The sequence below is a fragment of the Macrotis lagotis genome, chromosome X (genome assembly GCF_037893015.1).
Source record: "Macrotis lagotis isolate mMagLag1 chromosome X, bilby.v1.9.chrom.fasta, whole genome shotgun sequence".
In the NCBI taxonomy this organism is placed as follows: domain Eukaryota; kingdom Metazoa; phylum Chordata; class Mammalia; order Peramelemorphia; family Peramelidae; genus Macrotis; species Macrotis lagotis.
Genome location: NC_133666.1, coordinates 43,235,133 through 43,252,753, shown reverse-complemented (window position 1 = coordinate 43,252,753; position 17,621 = coordinate 43,235,133). Strand labels below are relative to the sequence as shown.

At 40.9% G+C, this 17,621-nt stretch overlaps 1 protein-coding gene across 4 annotated transcripts in view; it reads left to right on the top strand.

Annotated features, from left to right (window-relative positions):
- Window positions 1-1,931: 1,931 nt before the first annotated feature.
- The window catches only part of LOC141496899 (iduronate 2-sulfatase-like), a 34,248-nt gene continuing 18,558 nt past the window's right edge, over window positions 1,932-17,621 (top strand). For 2 of the 4 annotated variants that reach the window (XR_012471190.1, XM_074199482.1), the window contains exons 1-6: window positions 1,932-2,118; window positions 2,441-2,577; window positions 5,310-5,487; window positions 9,735-9,823; window positions 13,077-13,277; window positions 14,630-14,800. Coding sequence is in view for 3 of the 4 variants with exons in the window: in XM_074199482.1 (XP_074055583.1) it covers window positions 1,974-2,118; window positions 2,441-2,577; window positions 5,310-5,487; window positions 9,735-9,823; window positions 13,077-13,277; window positions 14,630-14,800 (921 nt within the window). In the remaining variant the exon portion in view is untranslated. The remainder of the gene's footprint in view (window positions 2,119-2,440; window positions 2,578-5,309; window positions 5,488-9,734; window positions 9,824-13,076; window positions 13,278-14,629; window positions 14,801-17,621) is intronic. The other 2 variants (XM_074199483.1, XM_074199481.1) reach the window with 1 other exon arrangement.

The window sequence follows — 17,621 nt, the reverse complement described above, 5'->3', positions numbered from 1 at the left end:
CTCATTCTTTTTCCAATGGAAACATGTTACTAAGTCTCCTATAGATGATCTTTATTTTATTTTTTTTTTGGTTTTTGCAAGGCAAATGGCTTGCCCAAGGCCACACTGCTAGGTAACTATTAAGTGTCTGAGACTGGATTTGAACTCAGGTACTCCTGACTCCAGGGCCCGTGCTTTATCCCCTACTCCACCTAGCTGCCCTTATAGATGATCTTTCTAAGAATTTTTTGAGCTAAGCATCTTTCAAGTAGTAATAGTGCATCTTGATGGGCTTTACCCAAGAACTCACCCAGATCCTTCTTGAAAAACAGAGACATTAAGCAGATTGATTTAAAATATAGATAGACCACTTAAGGAAGAGTTTAGCTAAAAGACAAATATGCAGATCATTGTTTATGAATGAGGGGGAAATGGCTCACTCAGAGTTTACTTGCTTTGATAAGGGTCAAGTCACTCTCTAGGCTGAATTTCCCATTACTGTATTGTAGGCTGAATTTCAGTGGTTCTCAAAAATGGCTAAAAACCTTTACAGGGATTTGGAGAATTCAAAACTATTTTCATAAGAATATTACATCTTAATTTCTAATACAGTAAATTTCAATAGCTCTAACGTATACAAACAAAAGGTCTTTGTGGGGTTCAAGGTCTTTAATAATTTCCATGAGTAAATTGGGAATATATGGTTTTGATAGAGTACTACTCTGCTGTATTTTAGACTGATTTAAAAAAATATGTGGGTAGCTAGGTGGCACAATGAATAGAGTACTGGCCCTGGAGTCAGGAGGACTTGAGTTCAAATTCGACCTCAGACACTTAATAATTATCTGTGTGACCTTGGGCAAGTCACTTATCCTCATTGCCTTGCAAAAACCAAACCTCCCCCAAAATGGAAAGACTTGCATGAAATAAAGAGGAGTTAAAAGGAGCAAAATCTAGAGAACCTTGCTAAATGTTACAGCAATATTGATGGAAAACTAAAAGATGGAGTTATCTTGAGTATTATAAATATTCAAATCAATTACAAAAGACCTATCAAGGAAGATGCTATCCATTTCAAGAGAATGAAATAATAAATAGAAGTATGCATAGTAGGGTTTTACATCTATCCATGTCTCTTTGTTTCATCTTCTACCTTTCTTTCTTTTATCTGTCTCTCTCTTTTTTTTATCTGTTTTTGTTTCTTTCTTCTCCCTCTGTCAAATGGTGAAATGGTAGCCTTTTCTAGGAAGGGTGAGCAGGGAGAGAGGGAGTCAGTTTGGAACTTAAAATTAACAAAAAACAATTAATTAAATTTTAAAAACCTGTAAAAGGGCTCAAAGAACCCAAAGGTTTGAGAAGCTCTGCAGACAGAAGGGATGTGGAATGCTGCTAGAGAACCAGATGACCTCCAGGGTCGCTTCTAGCTCTGAGTATGTCCCAGTCTCGTGACTGAAGGAAACCACAAAGCCCAAACTAAATCTCCCTTGTGATTGAAGCGACTAGCCTGTCCTGGCTTAGCTTCTTTATGTTGCTCCCTTTCCCCCAGCCTAGCTGCCTCGATTTCCCTGTGCATCAGACGCCAGGGTTGTACTGAGAGGAGGGCTCCTGGCTTGGCCTGCCGGGGCCTCCCCCTTTGCTTCTGGGCTCTGTTGCCGAAGTTCCGCCTGCTCTGGCTCCCACTTAGTTGGGGGCAGGGTCGGGGTCTGCTTTTCTCCCTGCAGCCTGTAAGGCCGGGTGCAGGGGACCCACAGACGCAGAATCAAGTCTCCAAGCAGCTGAACTGCCCCCATTCCCCAGAATTCCCTCTGGTTCCCCAGAACTCTGGCCAGAGCGCAGGCGCCGGCCCGGTGGGCGGGGCCACCGAGGTTCACTATAAAGCAAGGACTGTTGGGTGACGCCTCCTAATAGCCTCGAGAGGGCGGGGGGAAAATAGTTCCTTTCCTGATTGAGGCGCAGAGAGCCAGGCCGGGCCGGAAGGCAGGAAAACGTTGAGGATGGCCGAGCCAGGCCTTGGCTGGCTGCGGCTCGCCGTCTTGCTTGCCTTCGCGCCTGCTCTGCTGGGCGCTCCTACAACCGAAAGGCCAGGCCGCGCGGGAGCCAAGGAGCCGGCGGATTCGGCCATGGTCGGCTCTCTGCAAGGTGCTGCGGCCCACTCCAGGCCCAGAGGGGCAGGGGCGGGGGCTAGAGGCTGCGCAGCCGCGCGGGTGTCCCGAGGCTCCGCCCCATCCCGGCCCGGGGCCAGCCCTCTCGTCCTCCCCCCTCCCCTCCGGCTTGGGGGCGGGGCTGCGTCAGTCTTGCCCCTCCACCTCCCTTCTTCTGCCCCTGATGCCCCGCCCCTCTGGCCCTCCTCTCACGCAGCCTATTGCTGACTGTCCTGCAGGTTCGGGCCTTGTCCTGGGGCCATTCAGGCTGATCTCCTGGGAGGGAATAATGGCTGTCACTCTTTCTTCCGTCCACCCAGATGGCCTGAATGTCCTCCTGATCATCGTGGACGACCTGCGGCCTGCCCTGGGCTGCTACGGAGAGTCTCTGGTGAAATCTCCCAACATCGATCAGCTAGCCTCGCAGAGCGTGCTCTTCCAAAACGCCTTTGCCCAAGTACGTCAGTGGAGCTCACAGCCGTGGGTACAGGCTGGAAACTGGCCACCCTGCAGTGGGGTGATCCTTGCAGCCTTCCAGCTCAGGCTATGAAGTGGTACTGAGAGAAAACGTTCATAAAAATTATATACATATGCATAGTAGAAAAATAGAAACAATACAAAAGGGACTGCTGCGATTGGGTTTGAAGGACTCTCAAGAATATTGATTCTAGCTTTTGAATGTAGTCACATCTTTATGATTTTTTTCAGAAAACCCGAACTAAGACCATTGACATAGGGGAAAATTGGCTATGGTAGGGATGTGTCTCTGTGTGTATATATATATATATATATATATGTATATATATATATATATATATACATATATATGCATATATCATTATGATATTATACCAATTATCTCCTAAATGAAAGTACAGTGGTGGAATGAGAATGGGGTCTGCTGGAGAGAACCTTGAATTTGTTGTCAGAGGAACTGTATTCAAATCTCCACTCAGCTACTTGCTAGTTGAGGCCTTAGACAAATTACATACTCTCTCTGGGACTCAGTTTCCACACTTATTAAAGGGAGTTGGGCAAGATGAGTTTTGAGATCTCTCCTTGCTCTCTGCTACCTACTATTTGAGGAGGACAGCTAGGTGGCATAGTGGATAGAGCACTGGTCTTAGAGTCAAGAGGATGAGAGTTCAAATCTTGCCTCTAATTCTGGATTCTTACTAGCTGTATGAACTTGGGCAAGTCTCTTAACTAATCTGATCACCTTCCATCCTGGGCTATCTCCAGCCATCTTGATCCCTATCTGGTTCCTGGACCCAGATGGCTCTGAAGGAGAAGGTGAGACTGGTGACCAGCCCCTCTTCACTCAAATCCAGTTTACATGCTTGTCATGACATCACCTCCCCAATGGCGTGTACTCCTTTAAAAAATGAAGGACAAACCTTAGACAAATTACTCAATCTCTCTGGGACTCAGTTTCTACATGTATTAAAGGAGTTGGACAAGATGACTTTTGAGTTCTCTCCTTGCTCTAAATCCACAATTCCAAGTAATTCTGCTAAATCACTTGTGTTTAGTCTAGATGAGTTGTGGCTAGGTGGACAGATCTTAAATTGAAGATACGGCAGCCCTTCTTAGGTTACTTTTATAATACTACCTCTACAGTTACACAACTGATATGTACACAACTGATATGTAACATAAATGGTACATCAGTTCAGGTCTAAGGCCATCTGATTACCTCACATCCAGGATCATCTCCAGTCATCCTGATTCATATCTGGCTGCTGGACCTACATGGCTCTGGAGGAGAAAGTAAGGCTGGTGACCCCTCATTCAGATCCAATTCACGTATCTGTCATGGCATCACTTCCCTGATATTTTGATTTTCTTTGAGAACATAGGACAAACATTATTATTATTATAAGGTCATGTGACTGCCTCAGTTTACTCAACTGTAAATACAGGTAATAATAGCACTCATCTCCCAGGGCTATTCTAAAGATCAAATAAGATATTATTTGTAAAGAGTGCTTAGCACAGTGACAGGCATCTAGTAGGTACCTTCCTTCCTTCTATTTGCTTTTTATTTTTGAAGCAATTGGAGTTAAGTGACTTGCCCAGGGTCAGACAGTATGTGTCAAATGTCTGAGGATAGATTTGAACTGAAGTCCTCCTGACTCCCTTGCCAGTGCTCTATCCACCTTACATCCACCTTTATTCACTCCTACACTACACTATCTCTCAAATCACTTTGCCCACTCCTAAATAATGTTTGTCCATGTTCTCAAAGATCATGACATCTGGGAGGGGATGCATGAAAAGCACTTGAAATGGATTTGAGTGAGGGTGTCCTGTGCTAAGCCACCAGCCTTACTTTCTCCATCAAAGCCATCTGGATCCAATGGCCAGATATGAATCAGAAGGACTGGAGGTGACCCTGGATGTGAGGCAATCAGAGAGAAGGAACTTGCCCATAGTCACACAGTAAATGTCTTGAGGCTGAATTTGAACTCAGATCCTCTTGACTTCAGGACTATTGCTCTGTGCCAACTAAATGCCCATACCCATGCTCATTTGCACTACTCTCTGATCTTATTTGAAAACTTATAGTGATCCTAATGCCTGTTTTGTCCTTCTGAATTTGACTAAAGTTCTTTAAAGGCCTTCCCTGAGCAAGAAGACAGGGCTTCTCACGGAGAAGGAATATTGTAGTGTTTGACACATAGTAGGAGCTTAATAAATGTTTATGGAATGAATCAATGTTGCTGGATACTCTGTAAGTCATCTGACTTGCTCCTGAGCCTTTGCGGAGCTTAGCTAGTTTCACCTAACGGGCAGGATCATATAATGTTATTAAATCACAGAGCCGGTTTTTGATTGACTGTACCAAAGAGTCATTTCTTGCCAGTGACATAATTTAATGGCATTGAAAAGTAACCAAGCCACTTAAGATGTCACACATATAAATGTGTGACATCTGTTAGTGTGCTGCCTTTGATATTAGACTATCAAGTGATGATTAATAGTATTTTGGCTTGAGTTACTCAATTCAGAACATTTGTATAGTTAGGCCAGACACTTTTATTTCTGGGGACTGAGCAGGTAAGAGCTCTGTATGGCCCAAATGCTATTTATCTCAGCTTAGCAGCCTACATGACAAAGCTTCACTAGTGGGCTGGGAAATTATTTGCTTCTTAAACACTCTCATATCATTTTGTTTCCTCTTAACAGCAAGCGGTCTGTGCCCCGAGTAGGGTATCTTTCTTGACTGGACGGAGACCCGACACTACCAGAGTGTATGACTTCAATTCTTACTGGAGAGTGCATTCGGGGAACTATTCTACAATCCCTCAGTATTTCAAGGAGAATGGCTACACGACTTTGTCAGTTGGAAAAGTGTTTCACCCTGGTACTGTATGTTTTCAATGCCCATAAAGTCAAAGTTCTTTTTTACTTCCTCCCTGTAGTTGTTCAGGGTTATTTTGCCAAAAAAACTCATCTGATTTCATTGCAGACCAGTTGTGATTTCTTTGTGATCACTTTTAAATACAATCAGACTCAAATAAGTCAGGCAAACTGGGTTCTAGTCCTTTTTTGGCTACTCAGTAGCAATATGCTATCATTCCACCCCACTTGGACTCAGTTTCCTTATGTGTAAATGAGGAGTTTTAGACTGGCATTTTCCAAGTGGATTGGAATGCAGTATTTGGGGTCTTTAATGGGTGAATTACATAAATTCTGCTCTGGGGATTGAGACTATTTCCAGTATAAAGCAGTTGAGGGTATCTGGGATATTTTGAAGCAAAACAGAAAACTGAACTTCATATTTAAAAATTGCCCTACATAAAAAATTTGAGACATATTTAGTTTGATATTCACAGGTTGCAGTAAAAAATATTGATAATGTTAATATTCTCAGGGAACCCCTAATTATACTGTGTGGAATAGCAGGTTTCTGCAGAATGCAGTTTTACAAAGATTTGGCTTGCATGATCACTAAAAATCCTTCCAGTTCTGATGGATGGTTTTATGAAATATCAGGGCTTTGGCCAATAGAGGCTTTAGGTGAATTAGTTTTAGTCTTTTCACATTAATGAAACCCTGTATTTAGGAAGGGGCTGTTGCTTTACACTTGATAGTTGCCTCATCCTGGCTCTGCATTTTATGTAATTGAATTATGTATGGAATTGACTTTACCTCTTTAAAAAAAATTATTTAAGGCAATGGGGTTATGTGACTTGCTCAAGATCACACAACCAGGCAATTATTAAGTGTCTGAGGCCGAATTTGAACTCAGATCCCCCTGACTCTTTTATGCCACCTAGCTGCCCAGAATTGCCTTTAACTCTTGTGTAATGTGTAGCATTTAGATGGTGAAGTGGAAAAGAGTGCCAGACCTGGAATCAGGACGACTACTCTTCCTGAGCTCAAATCTGGCCTCATTTGTTTACTAGCTGTGTGATCCTGGGCAAGTCTCTTTACTCTCCTTGCCTCAATTACCTCATGTGTAAAATATCTTTGCCACTGAAATCCCAAATGGGTTCATGGAGAATTGGACACAACTGAATGGAGTAAACAGTTGTGGTAATGTGAATTTTGAGGTTCTGAGGGAATACTTTATTAATACAAGGAGATAAGGGATCTCAGATACAGTAAAATATTGTTTAATTTGTTTATGAAAAATAATTCACTTTATGAGTAGCATCCTTGACAAGTAGGCATCAGCCTTGAAAGTAGTGGGATTCGGACAGGGCAATTGACCAATCTGTCATGATTAGAATAAAAGCACTTTGCTTCTCATTTAATACCTTCCTGTTATTCAAGTGGATTTACCTTTTTAGGTTTCTCTTATTTCTTGTGTTTGCATTTCTCTCCAGTTCTATTGTTTTTGTTTGTTTGTTTTTTCTTCAAGTTTGCTTGAAAGTTTTTCCCTGCGTTCAAGAACCATTTTTCTCATTTTTGGATTATTCATAGTTTGGCAGGAAATAGTTATTTTCCCTTGTAATCTTTTTCTTTTAGCTTTTGGTATACTGTATTCCAAGATTTCCTTTTTTAAAGGTAGTTGTTATGTAGTCATGCAATTCTAACTGGTTGCTCGGCCTTTGGACTCTTTCTAGCTACTACTAATATTTTTTTGCTTGACATGGAAACTTTAGATTTTGCTCTGCCATTTCTGGATGTTTCACTCTGATTTTTTTTTTTGTTTTTTTTTTTTTTAGGTTTTTGCAAGGCAAATGGGGTTAAGTGGCTTTCCCAAGGCCACACAGCTAGGTAATTAGTGTCTGAGACCGGATTTGGACCCAGGTACTCCTGACACCAGGGCCGGTGCTTTATCCACTGCCCTTACTCTGATGCTTCTTAAAGAAAGTGAGAAGTGGAATTCTTTCTAATTTCACTTTATCCTCTTCTAATAAATTTGAGCATTTTTTATGATTTCTTGAAAGACACACAAGTTTTCTGTTTGGTGATAGACTGAAGAGTATTGGAAGATGTTTAATGATCTCTCCTTGACTTGTTTCTCAAGTCAGTCACTTACTTTTTAAAAACAATATATATCTCACATTATTTTAATTTTTCAGCCTTTTCGTTATGTTCTTATTGAGCTTGAAGTATTTTGCATTGTGATTTGTGCTTATTCATGGTTCTTTGTTTGGGGACATCTCCCATACTCCCTTGTTTTCAGATGCCCTCCTATAATCTTCTTTGGCAGACTGACCACTTGTGACTCATAGTTAACTTGCTCCATGAAGCTAACCAGCACCAGTGACATGTGGTGGGATCCCTGACTAGGGAGGCATAAACAGTATCAGAGAGAATTTGCATAGTATGTAGCTAATAGAAGCAGCACATGCCCACCCCCTGTAATAAGGCAGATATACTGACGGCCTCAGCTGGTGGTTTTTCAGACAGTTAAAATCAAGATCAGTAATGTTACATATCTTATATACATATATATGAAATGCATCATCTAGACTACAGAAAATGAGCCTATAAAATAAAAGATCTACAAATATTAATACTGGTGACATACAAAGAAACAGCAGTAGGCATGTGCTTATTGTATGCACTCAACCCAGTTTGTGAGGGATTAGGCAATGTGAGATGAGGCATAGCTCGCGTCTGCCTCACTTTGAGTCTTTCCCCATTTTTGAGGCTAGAATACACAAATTCAGCTGTTTTTTTTCTATGAAAATGACTGGACTCATACAGAAATTACATATATAACATGGATCAGTGAGTAATTATTATTTTTTTTTAGATTTTGCAAGGCAATGGGGTTAAGTGGCTTGCCCAAGGCCGCACGGCTAGGTAATTATTAAGTGCCTGAGGCCGGATTTGAACTCAGGTACTCCTGACTCCAAGGCCAGTGCTCTATCCATTGTGCCACCTAGCCGCCCCGAGTAATTATTATTAATATTTATTTTTATCTTATCATTACTTTTTGTAATGTCAGGGGAAACTGTCCTCTGCCTTCTCTACCTCCCCTGCTAATTCCTTTACATCAGCTTCTTCAGCATTTGTTCAGAGTCTGTTCTATATTGTTTACTAGTTTATTGGCAGGACTTTTGTCTCTCTAACTAGATTGTAAATTATTTGAAGTTAGGGATTTTTTTCTGCTTCTTTTTTATTAAATCCCATTTTTTGGTGGGTTTCATAGGGTTGCACACCCAGCAGGCACTTAACAAAAACTCTGTTAATTTGAAGGACTTTTTTTTTAGGGTTTGTTTTTTTTTTGTTTGTTTTTGGGAAGGCAGTGGGGTTAAGTGACTTATCCAAGCCCACACAGCTAGGTAATTATTAAGTGTCTGAGGCTGAATTTGTACTGAGGTACTCCTGACTCCTGGGTTGGTGTTCTATCCACTGCACCACCTAGCTGCCCCCAAAACTGTTAATTTGAATGGATGCATGAGGAAGTAAATCTCTTTTTTGAATTTAGAACTGATGAGGGAACATTGGAGGCTATCTAGTCCAATCTCTATCCTGCCCCAATGTCGATCTTTTTTTAAAATTTTTAGGTTTTTGCAAGGCAAATGGCGTTAAGTGGCTTGCTCAAGGCCACGCAGCTAGGTAATTATTAAGTGTCTGAGACTGGATTTGAACTCAGGTCCTCCTGACTCCAGGGCCAGTGCTCTATCCACTGTGCCACCTAGCCGCCCCCCCCCCCCCACTGTCAGTCTTAAAGATGAGGAAATAGATCTACAGACAAGAAGGAAAGTCTTGTTCATTTGTATATGAGGTCTTACCTCTTTTGGACTTTGATGAAACTCTGTTTAGCATGTTTTTTTAAATTAATTTCATTTTTTTCTTTTTTTTTTTTTTTGCAAGGCAATGGGGTTAAGTGGCTTGCCCAAGGCCACACAGCTAGGTAATTAAGTGTTTAAGGCCGGATTTGAACTCAGGTACTCCTGACTCTAGGGCCAGTGTTCTATCCACTGCACCACCTAGCTGCCCCCTTTATTTTTTAATTGAAATTTTATTTTATTTTTCCAAATATGTGCAAAGGTAGTTTTCAAGATTCATCCATTTGCAAGTTTATGAGTTCTACATTTTTCCACCACCCTCTCTTCCCTTCCCCTCCCCATGGCAGTGACCAATCTGGTAAAAGTTGTATATGTACAATTGTTATTAAGCATGTCTTAATTTTTTTTCTTCAAGGAATTTCTTCAAATCACAGCGATGATTTTCCATACAGCTGGTCACTTCCACCTTTTCATCCCTCCTCTGAAAAGTATGAAAATACCAAGGTAAAGGTGTCAACAAATCAACATTTGGATTAGTACCAGCTTTCTTTCTTGTCTAGAAACTGAGTGTTTAGGCTAAGTCCAAAGTACATTTTATTTTATATATCTTTTAAAGCTTATGATATAACTAAATGCTGATTTTATGTACATGTATGTAAATACATATACACACTATAAATTTATATATATATATACATAAATGTGTATATACATGCACATATATGTATAAATAAATCTTTATGTAGATAGTCTCATTTTGAAAGCAAAAACATAATCCCTCTCTAACCTTTTTTTAGCTTTTCCACACATTCTATCACCCTCTCCCCATCCAAAAAAAAACAATGCTACTTTGGTAGTTCCCTATCACCTTCAGGACCAAATATGAAATGCTTTTGAAGTTTGAAGTCACTCATAACCTAGCCCCTTCTAGCATTCCCCTCCCCTACCTCCTGGCTATTTCTTGAATAAGACATTGCATTTCTTGACTCTGGACCTTTTCATGGGCTGCCTCTCATGCCTGGATTCTCTCCTTCCTCATCTTTGCTTCCTTTGAAGCTCAACTAAAATCTCAGTTTCAGGAAGCCTTTCTCAATCCTTCTTAATTCTATTATCTTCCCTCTAGCCTTTATAGCATGTTTGTCTGTAGTTGTTTGCATGCGGTCCCCCCTGTTATTAGGTTGTCAACTCCTCAAGGGCAAGGACTGTCTTTTGCCTTTCTTGTATTCCCAGCACTCAGTGTAATACCTAGTATATAGTAGGTGCTTAATAAATGCTTGTTGATTGACTAGCCATTGGAGCAAACCCAGAAGTAGTTTCATTCTGAAGGATGCTAGCTAATCCTGGCAGGACAACCTGGTTTATAGTAAAGTCCTGTGATGGAACTGGAGATTATGGGAATAAATAAGCTGGAGTCCTTAGCCTCAAGGTACTTACAACCTGCAAGGGAAGTCGTCTTTACAAATCCCTAGATTTGTTTCTAGTCAGCATTTTCTAATTATGTTGTGAGAGGGAAATAGACAGGTCTGTATCTTAACGTATCAAAGTGGTGTTATGTTGATAAATTAACATTTCTTAGGATAATAAAGTCCTGTTGCTAGCTAAGTTGCACACATTAGAGAGTTGGATGGGGGGGAAGCTGATATGTGAAGAAATAGAGCTCTTCAATGGATTTTTTTCCCTTAATTAATGTGAGGGAGTTTATCCTTAAGGATGCTTATGGCTCTAACTAATTGGGAGAAAAATAGGGGGTTAAAGTCACCATTTTGGAGTTTGAAAGAACAAACCTAAACCTGAGAGATCATAATTTGACGAATCTCTTTGGCAGATATGCATCTAAACCATTCAGTGGAGATGGCTACCAAGGTTCTTCCTTTCTCCTTTCCCTCTTCTTCCTTTTCTTTACCCTCTATCCCTTATCTCCCTTCCCCTTCATCATCCCCTTTCCTTTCTTTTCCCCTTCCCTTTTCCTTTCCCTTTCCTTTGCCCTCTTTTTCCCTTCCCTTCTCTTTCCCTTTTTGTTTCTCCTTCCTTTTCCCTTTTCTTTCTCTTTCCCTTCTCTTTCTCCCTTTCACTTCTTTTTCCCTTTCCCTTTTCCCTTTTTCCTTTCTCTTGAAGTTTGACATAGTAATGCCATCCTACGTCCTTCTTTGGAGGGTGTCTTTGGTATCTCACTGTCTTTTAGGCCTTACTTAAAGACACTGGAACTGAAGAAAATAAAGAATTTTCTAGAAGTAGTGAGTTCCTCAGTGTGACAGACACTATAAGTATAACTAGGGTGTGTCCACCCTGAACTGTTGATGTTCTGGCAGCAGACTTGTGAATCTGACTTTTTGTGTTCAGGAGAAACTTGGTCTTTGTCAGTCAACAAGCATTATGAGGCCTTCCTTGTGTGCCTGGGCACTGTTGACCTGTACAAAAGGCCCAAACGTTGCCCCTGCAGGTTTAATACCGGTCAGACTACATGCAAATAATAATGTCTACAAGATCTATGCAGCATAAGTAAGAGAGTATAGCAGTAGGAAGGAACTTGGGGGAGGGAAGGATGGGAAGCTTTCTTCAGAAAGTGAGATTGGCCAGAATTCTAAAAGGAATCCAGGGAAGTCAGCAGGCAGAGGTGAGGAGAGCCAGAGAAAAGGCCTAGAATCAACAAATGGGAGTGTGAGGAACAGCATGGTGGCTAGTTTCATTGGACCATAGAGTTCGTGAATTTGAAATGTGGGAAAGGGCAGGTTCTGAAGGTAGGGCTTTAAATGTCAAACAAAATATTGACTATATGCTCCTGGAGGTGATAGGGAGCCACTGGAGTTTACTTAGTAGGGAGAAGTAGGGGATAGTCAGATTTTTGCTTTAAGAAAATCACTTTGGCAGCTGAGTGGAAGATAGACAATGAGGAAAATTGAGAGCTAGCATTGGAAATTGAACTTCTGCCTTATGGCTGATTTAGCCTGCAGGGGGAGGCAGCAGTACTTGATAAAACAACCTGGTAAATGAAAACAGTAGATATTGCCTTATCCTTTCTTTTTAGTTGAAAATCCAGATATCCCAAGAAAGGGAAATGTAACTGATTCTAGGACTGATTCTGTAACTGATTCTGTTTTTTATGTAGTCATTCTTGCGTCACCATTTTTGCCATCTACATAGATTGTCCAATTGGATGTTGCTCAGGTAGCTTTTCCACAAGAAGATGAACATTCACAAGAAGATGAGCAGCAACCACTTTATAAAAGTAGCACCTTGTTCAAGGGAATTTGATTTCCTTAGTGTTTTTTCTCCCTTTATTGATACTGCTCTGACTCAGTAGAGTGCTTTAGAGAGTTGCTATAGCTGACATATTATTCCTTACCCACTGGTCAACCTAGTGATGGGCCTCTCCTGGCTTAGTTAAGTGTGATCTTTAGACAACAGATATATAACTCATTCCAGGAGGCATCCCTCAATTTTTTTTAGCTTTCTGTGGAACCAGTTGGGTTTTGCAATATGGAAAACTCAGAGTAACCTTGACAATTTGAACTGCCTGGAAATGAAAGAAATAATTCCTCTTTGAAATTTGATTTCTCATTTCCTTAGTAAGTCCCACTACTTGAATACATTGATTTGCTGGCAAGATGTTCTTTAAGTATAGTAATAAAAATAGGTGATATTTATAAATGCTTTGTAAAGTCCTGGACATACATTTTCTCATGATTCTGTTAACCTTTGTGATTTATAAAATCGATTACCTGATATTGACAAAATCTCAAATATTTTGTTCTGAAAGACATGTAAAGGTCCGGATGAAGAGCTTCATGCCAACTTGATTTGTCCTGTGAATGTAGATGATGTGCCCGAAGGAACTTTGCCCGATAAACAGAGCACTGAAGAAGCTATACGATTGCTAGAAAAGATGAAAAAAATGAATGGTCTTTTCTTTCTGGCTGTTGGCTATCATAAACCTCACATCCCATTCAGATACCCCAAGGTAAATCATAAATGGATGAGAATTGTCCCTCAACTCTTAAGTATTGTTATTTTTTCTTTTTCTTCCAAAATGATGACTTGGGTTTCTCTCAATGAATTTCTTGAATTACTTTTTCTAAAATATTTGATTATGTTTAGCTGCAAGGCAAGTAACAGAGAAAGACACAGTTAGGGTGGATTGGAACATGGTCTGGGGAAAACAAGGATAACTAATTTGTTGGAGTCATAATTAATTTTAAATATAGAGAAGTAAATGGAACATATCGCCTATAGAAAACACGTCCTGATTTCTTACATGGCAAGTCTGTTCGATATTTACTAACCTGGTAAATATTGGAAGAGATGGCTGAGAGGCCAAATCCGAAAAATAGATTGTAGAGTCAAAGAAACTTCTCAGAATCAGTTCATTTTCTTTTCTTCCCCTGAAGGATTTTATTTTCTTTCTTTATGCTTAGTGAAAAAATGTTAGATTTTGACAGTGAGAGAACCTTAGAGAAGGGTGCCAGAAGCAAGAGGCAAGACACAGGAGATAAATAATGATGGGCCTTGGGAAGCAATTCTAAGAAAACTAGACTGTTCTCAACAATTGGAGTATTTCTCTGACCTTGTCAGTCTAGATAGTTTGAGCTAAAGGAAGTATTGGAACCTTGGACAAACATAGTGCGCGCGTGCACACACACACACACACACACACACACACACACACACACGTATTTTAAATGATAATATATATTTAAATGATAGCATATATATGTATATTTAATAATAATATACTGTGCCAGAATATATTCATTCTAAAAGATGACATTTCCCCCAACCCTATTCTTTTTAGGTAATGCAATACTCTATCATTTTTTAATTTTCTCAAGATCATTTCTTATTTGGAGAGTTGCAATCAGAAAGCATGGTCTTAGAGGTCTCCAAAATTGTCTTGTTTTCATTGGTCCAAGGGATTTTGCCTCCATAGCAAGAAGTTTTCTTGACTGTATTATTATTCCTTCCCTATTGCCTCTTACCTTCCCCTTTTTTAGCTCTCTTTTTTTTGCACAGTGAGATGTGGGACAGTGTTTCTATGGGGCTTGTGTTTTTCTGAAGGGCTCTGACTTTGAAAGGCCCTTTCTGCATTTTCCAAGCCTGGGAAGGATACAAAAAAATGGACATTGTTTAATTTGTCCAGTCGTGTTTGAAAGACTGAATGATGAAAGGACTGCTGGCATGGTTTGGGGTCCTAGCCTGAAGAGCAAATTCTCCAATTAAAGTGTTAGTCCCATCAGAAAGGTTGGGTATGGGGCTATTTGAAAATTTTTTAAAAAGCGTATAGAAAATATGATCACTCCTCGACTTCCTCCCAAGGAATTTCAGAAGCTGTATCCATTGGAAAATATTACTCTGGCTCCTGATCCTCAGATCCCTGCTGGACTACCTCCTGTAGCATATAACCCCTGGATGGATATTAGGGAGAGGGAAGATGTCCAGACACTAAACATCAGTGTACCCTATGGCCCAATTCCTACAGAGTTTCAGGTACCAAAGACTTGAAAATGTGTTTTGATGTTGTTTTATTGTTTGTTTTTTACTGTATGATCTTTTCCTTCCTACTCACTTTCCCAGTAGAACCCTTCACTGTGACAATGGGAAATGTGCAAGCAAAACCAGTCAAGTAATAATAATCATAACAGTAATATTAATAATAAGCATTTACATAGTGCTTTAGGGTTTGCAAAGCAGTTTACAATGATCTCATTTTATGGTGCTATTTTTGAGCTCCATTTTACAGATGAAGAAATTGAGGCAGATAGGAATTAAATGACTTGCCCAAGGTCACAGAGCTAGTAAGTAAAATCTGGATTTGAATTCAGACCTTTCTGATTTGAGACTTAGCTCTCTATTCACTGTGCCAACTGATTGGGATATGGAAGGGGAAGCCTCCCAAGTTGGTGGAATTTGAACTGAGTTCTGAAGGAAACTGGATGACAGAAATGAGAAAGGGGAGCATTCTAGGGTCAGCCAGTAAAAAGGCATAGAGTTGGGAGATATGGAGTACTGTATCCAAGGAACATCAAGTGGACATGTATAGCACAATTGTTGTGTACATGAAGAAGCGTAAAGTGTAAGAAGACTGGAAAGATAGGAAGAGGTCAGGTGTGAAGACTCCATAGGTCTAAAAGAAGACTAGATTTGATCCTAGAGGTAATAGGAGCTTTTGGAGATTATGAGGGGAGGTGTGAGTATGTGTGGATTTATGCCTTACAATAATCATTTTAGTATATAAATGGAAGATGGATTGGATTAGGGAAGAACTTTCATCAGGAATATCAGTTAGATGGTTATTGCAATGCTATGAGGTGATTAAAACCCATCCTGGAGGGTGGCAGTGTGACTGAAGAGAAGGAATTGTGTATTAGGTGTATTGTGAAGATAGCAACCGCAAGACTTGGCAATGTATTGGATGCACAAGAGACAAGTCAAGGATAACACTGAGTTATGGGCAAGCTGGGCAAATGGGAGGATGGCAGTGCCCTTGATGGTAATGGAGACAGTTGGAAGAGGGAATGGTTTTGGGGAAAAGATAAATAATTCTGTTTTGGACATATTAAGTTTGAAACCCCTTCAGGATTTTCAGTTTCAGAAGTCCAGGAGGCAGATGGAGATGTGTGATTGTAGCCCAGCAGAAAGATGAAGTCTGGATATCAGGATCTGGGAATCCTCTACATAGAGATGATTATAGAACCCATGGGAGCTGATGTGATCACCCAGCAAGACAGAATAGAAGGGCTAGGTCAGAGTCTTTGGGGTTCTGTGACCCATTTTTATAGTGGGTGTGACCTAGACGAAAAAGAGCAAAGAAGAGTCTGTAGAGGGTGGTGTCATAAGTCTAGGGAGGAGAGAGTCACCAGCAGGAGGTGAGCAGTGGTATCAAAGGCTACTTCTTGGTCAGGAAAGCTGTCGTTTTGAGATCGTTGTTAACTCTGGAGGAGTTTTGGAGAGAACAGTTTCAGCTAAATGGTGATGATATCAGAAACCAGATTGAAGAGGTCTAGAGGGGAGGCAGTAGAGGCACCAGCTATAGATGGATTTCTCCAGGAACTTACTGATAAGAGAAGAGCTATAGGATGATAGATAGTAAAAATGATGAGATCAAGGAAGGGAGAGATTTGGGCATGTTTGTAGACAGCAGAGAAGGAACTTAGGAGAATGGAGGTGATTAAATATGAGAGAGTGGCTGTAGATTCAAGGATGCATGTGGAAGAGTTTGCTTTGGTGAGAGGAAGGGCATTCCTGAATCAAGGGTGAAGAAGGCAATAATGGGGAAGATATTGAAATGATGTTTGATGAGGGGAGAATAGGGAGATCTTTTGTACATTGAACTGTGAGCCGAGAAGGGTGGGGAGGGAAGAGGATACCACCATGGAAAGGTTTGTAGTAGTCACTGTGGTTCCAGTGTACCACATTGGGACCTGGACATTAAAGGGTCAGAGGCATGGGCATTAACTGAAGGAAGTAGGGATGTGTTTAACCTGAAGCAAAAAGGAGTGAAGGATTCAGTAGATATTTGCAAGTTGCTTTGTTATAGGGTGACCTATTTGGTCCCAGAAGCACAGCCAGGAGCACTGGGGTCAAGTTTGCATAATGTCGCAGTTAGACTTCAAGTTAGGAAGACATTCCTAATGATGAGAGCCATCAAGAAGTCTGATGGACTGCTGGAGGAGGAGACCCAAACTGAATCGTTGCATGGCACTACAGCTGGCATTCCCCCTAAAATCTGGTGACTGAGCCACTTCCCAAACTCTGGGTACCCCATTTGGTTTCTATTTTCAAAGACATATTTTAGGGAAGATGATGTTGCTGCCTGAATGCAACTGAAATGCCTCACATCTGCTTGCTCAGGGTGTGGCTCTATGCTCTGTGGGTGTCATTTCCAGCATTAATGAGGGATTGGCAAATTCTTCTTCCATTGTTGAGCCATATAACCTCATTGCAGGCTTCTGGATCCAATGGTACTGTCATATTTGTTCTGGCCTCTGGAAAAGGGGAGATGAGCAAGCAGAAACCAGAAAAATAGACCAGATTGGTACCACCCAAAGGACTGAGACAAATGAGAAATCCAGTTATAGGAACCCATATATACTTTGCTAGGCCCATTTTAGCTCAGGGGTCAAGACAAGCAGTATTGTGCCAGGGAGTTGGCCTAATGGTTTGTCTGGAATGACCTGCCTTCCCTTTCCTCCCCTTAACAGCTACAGTCTTATGGCAGCTGGTGGTACTACCTGCCCTGAACGGACTTGTTTTGGTGGGCACACGTGTAGTCTTCTCTTGTCCTCTCTGAATCATCCCTACCCATCAG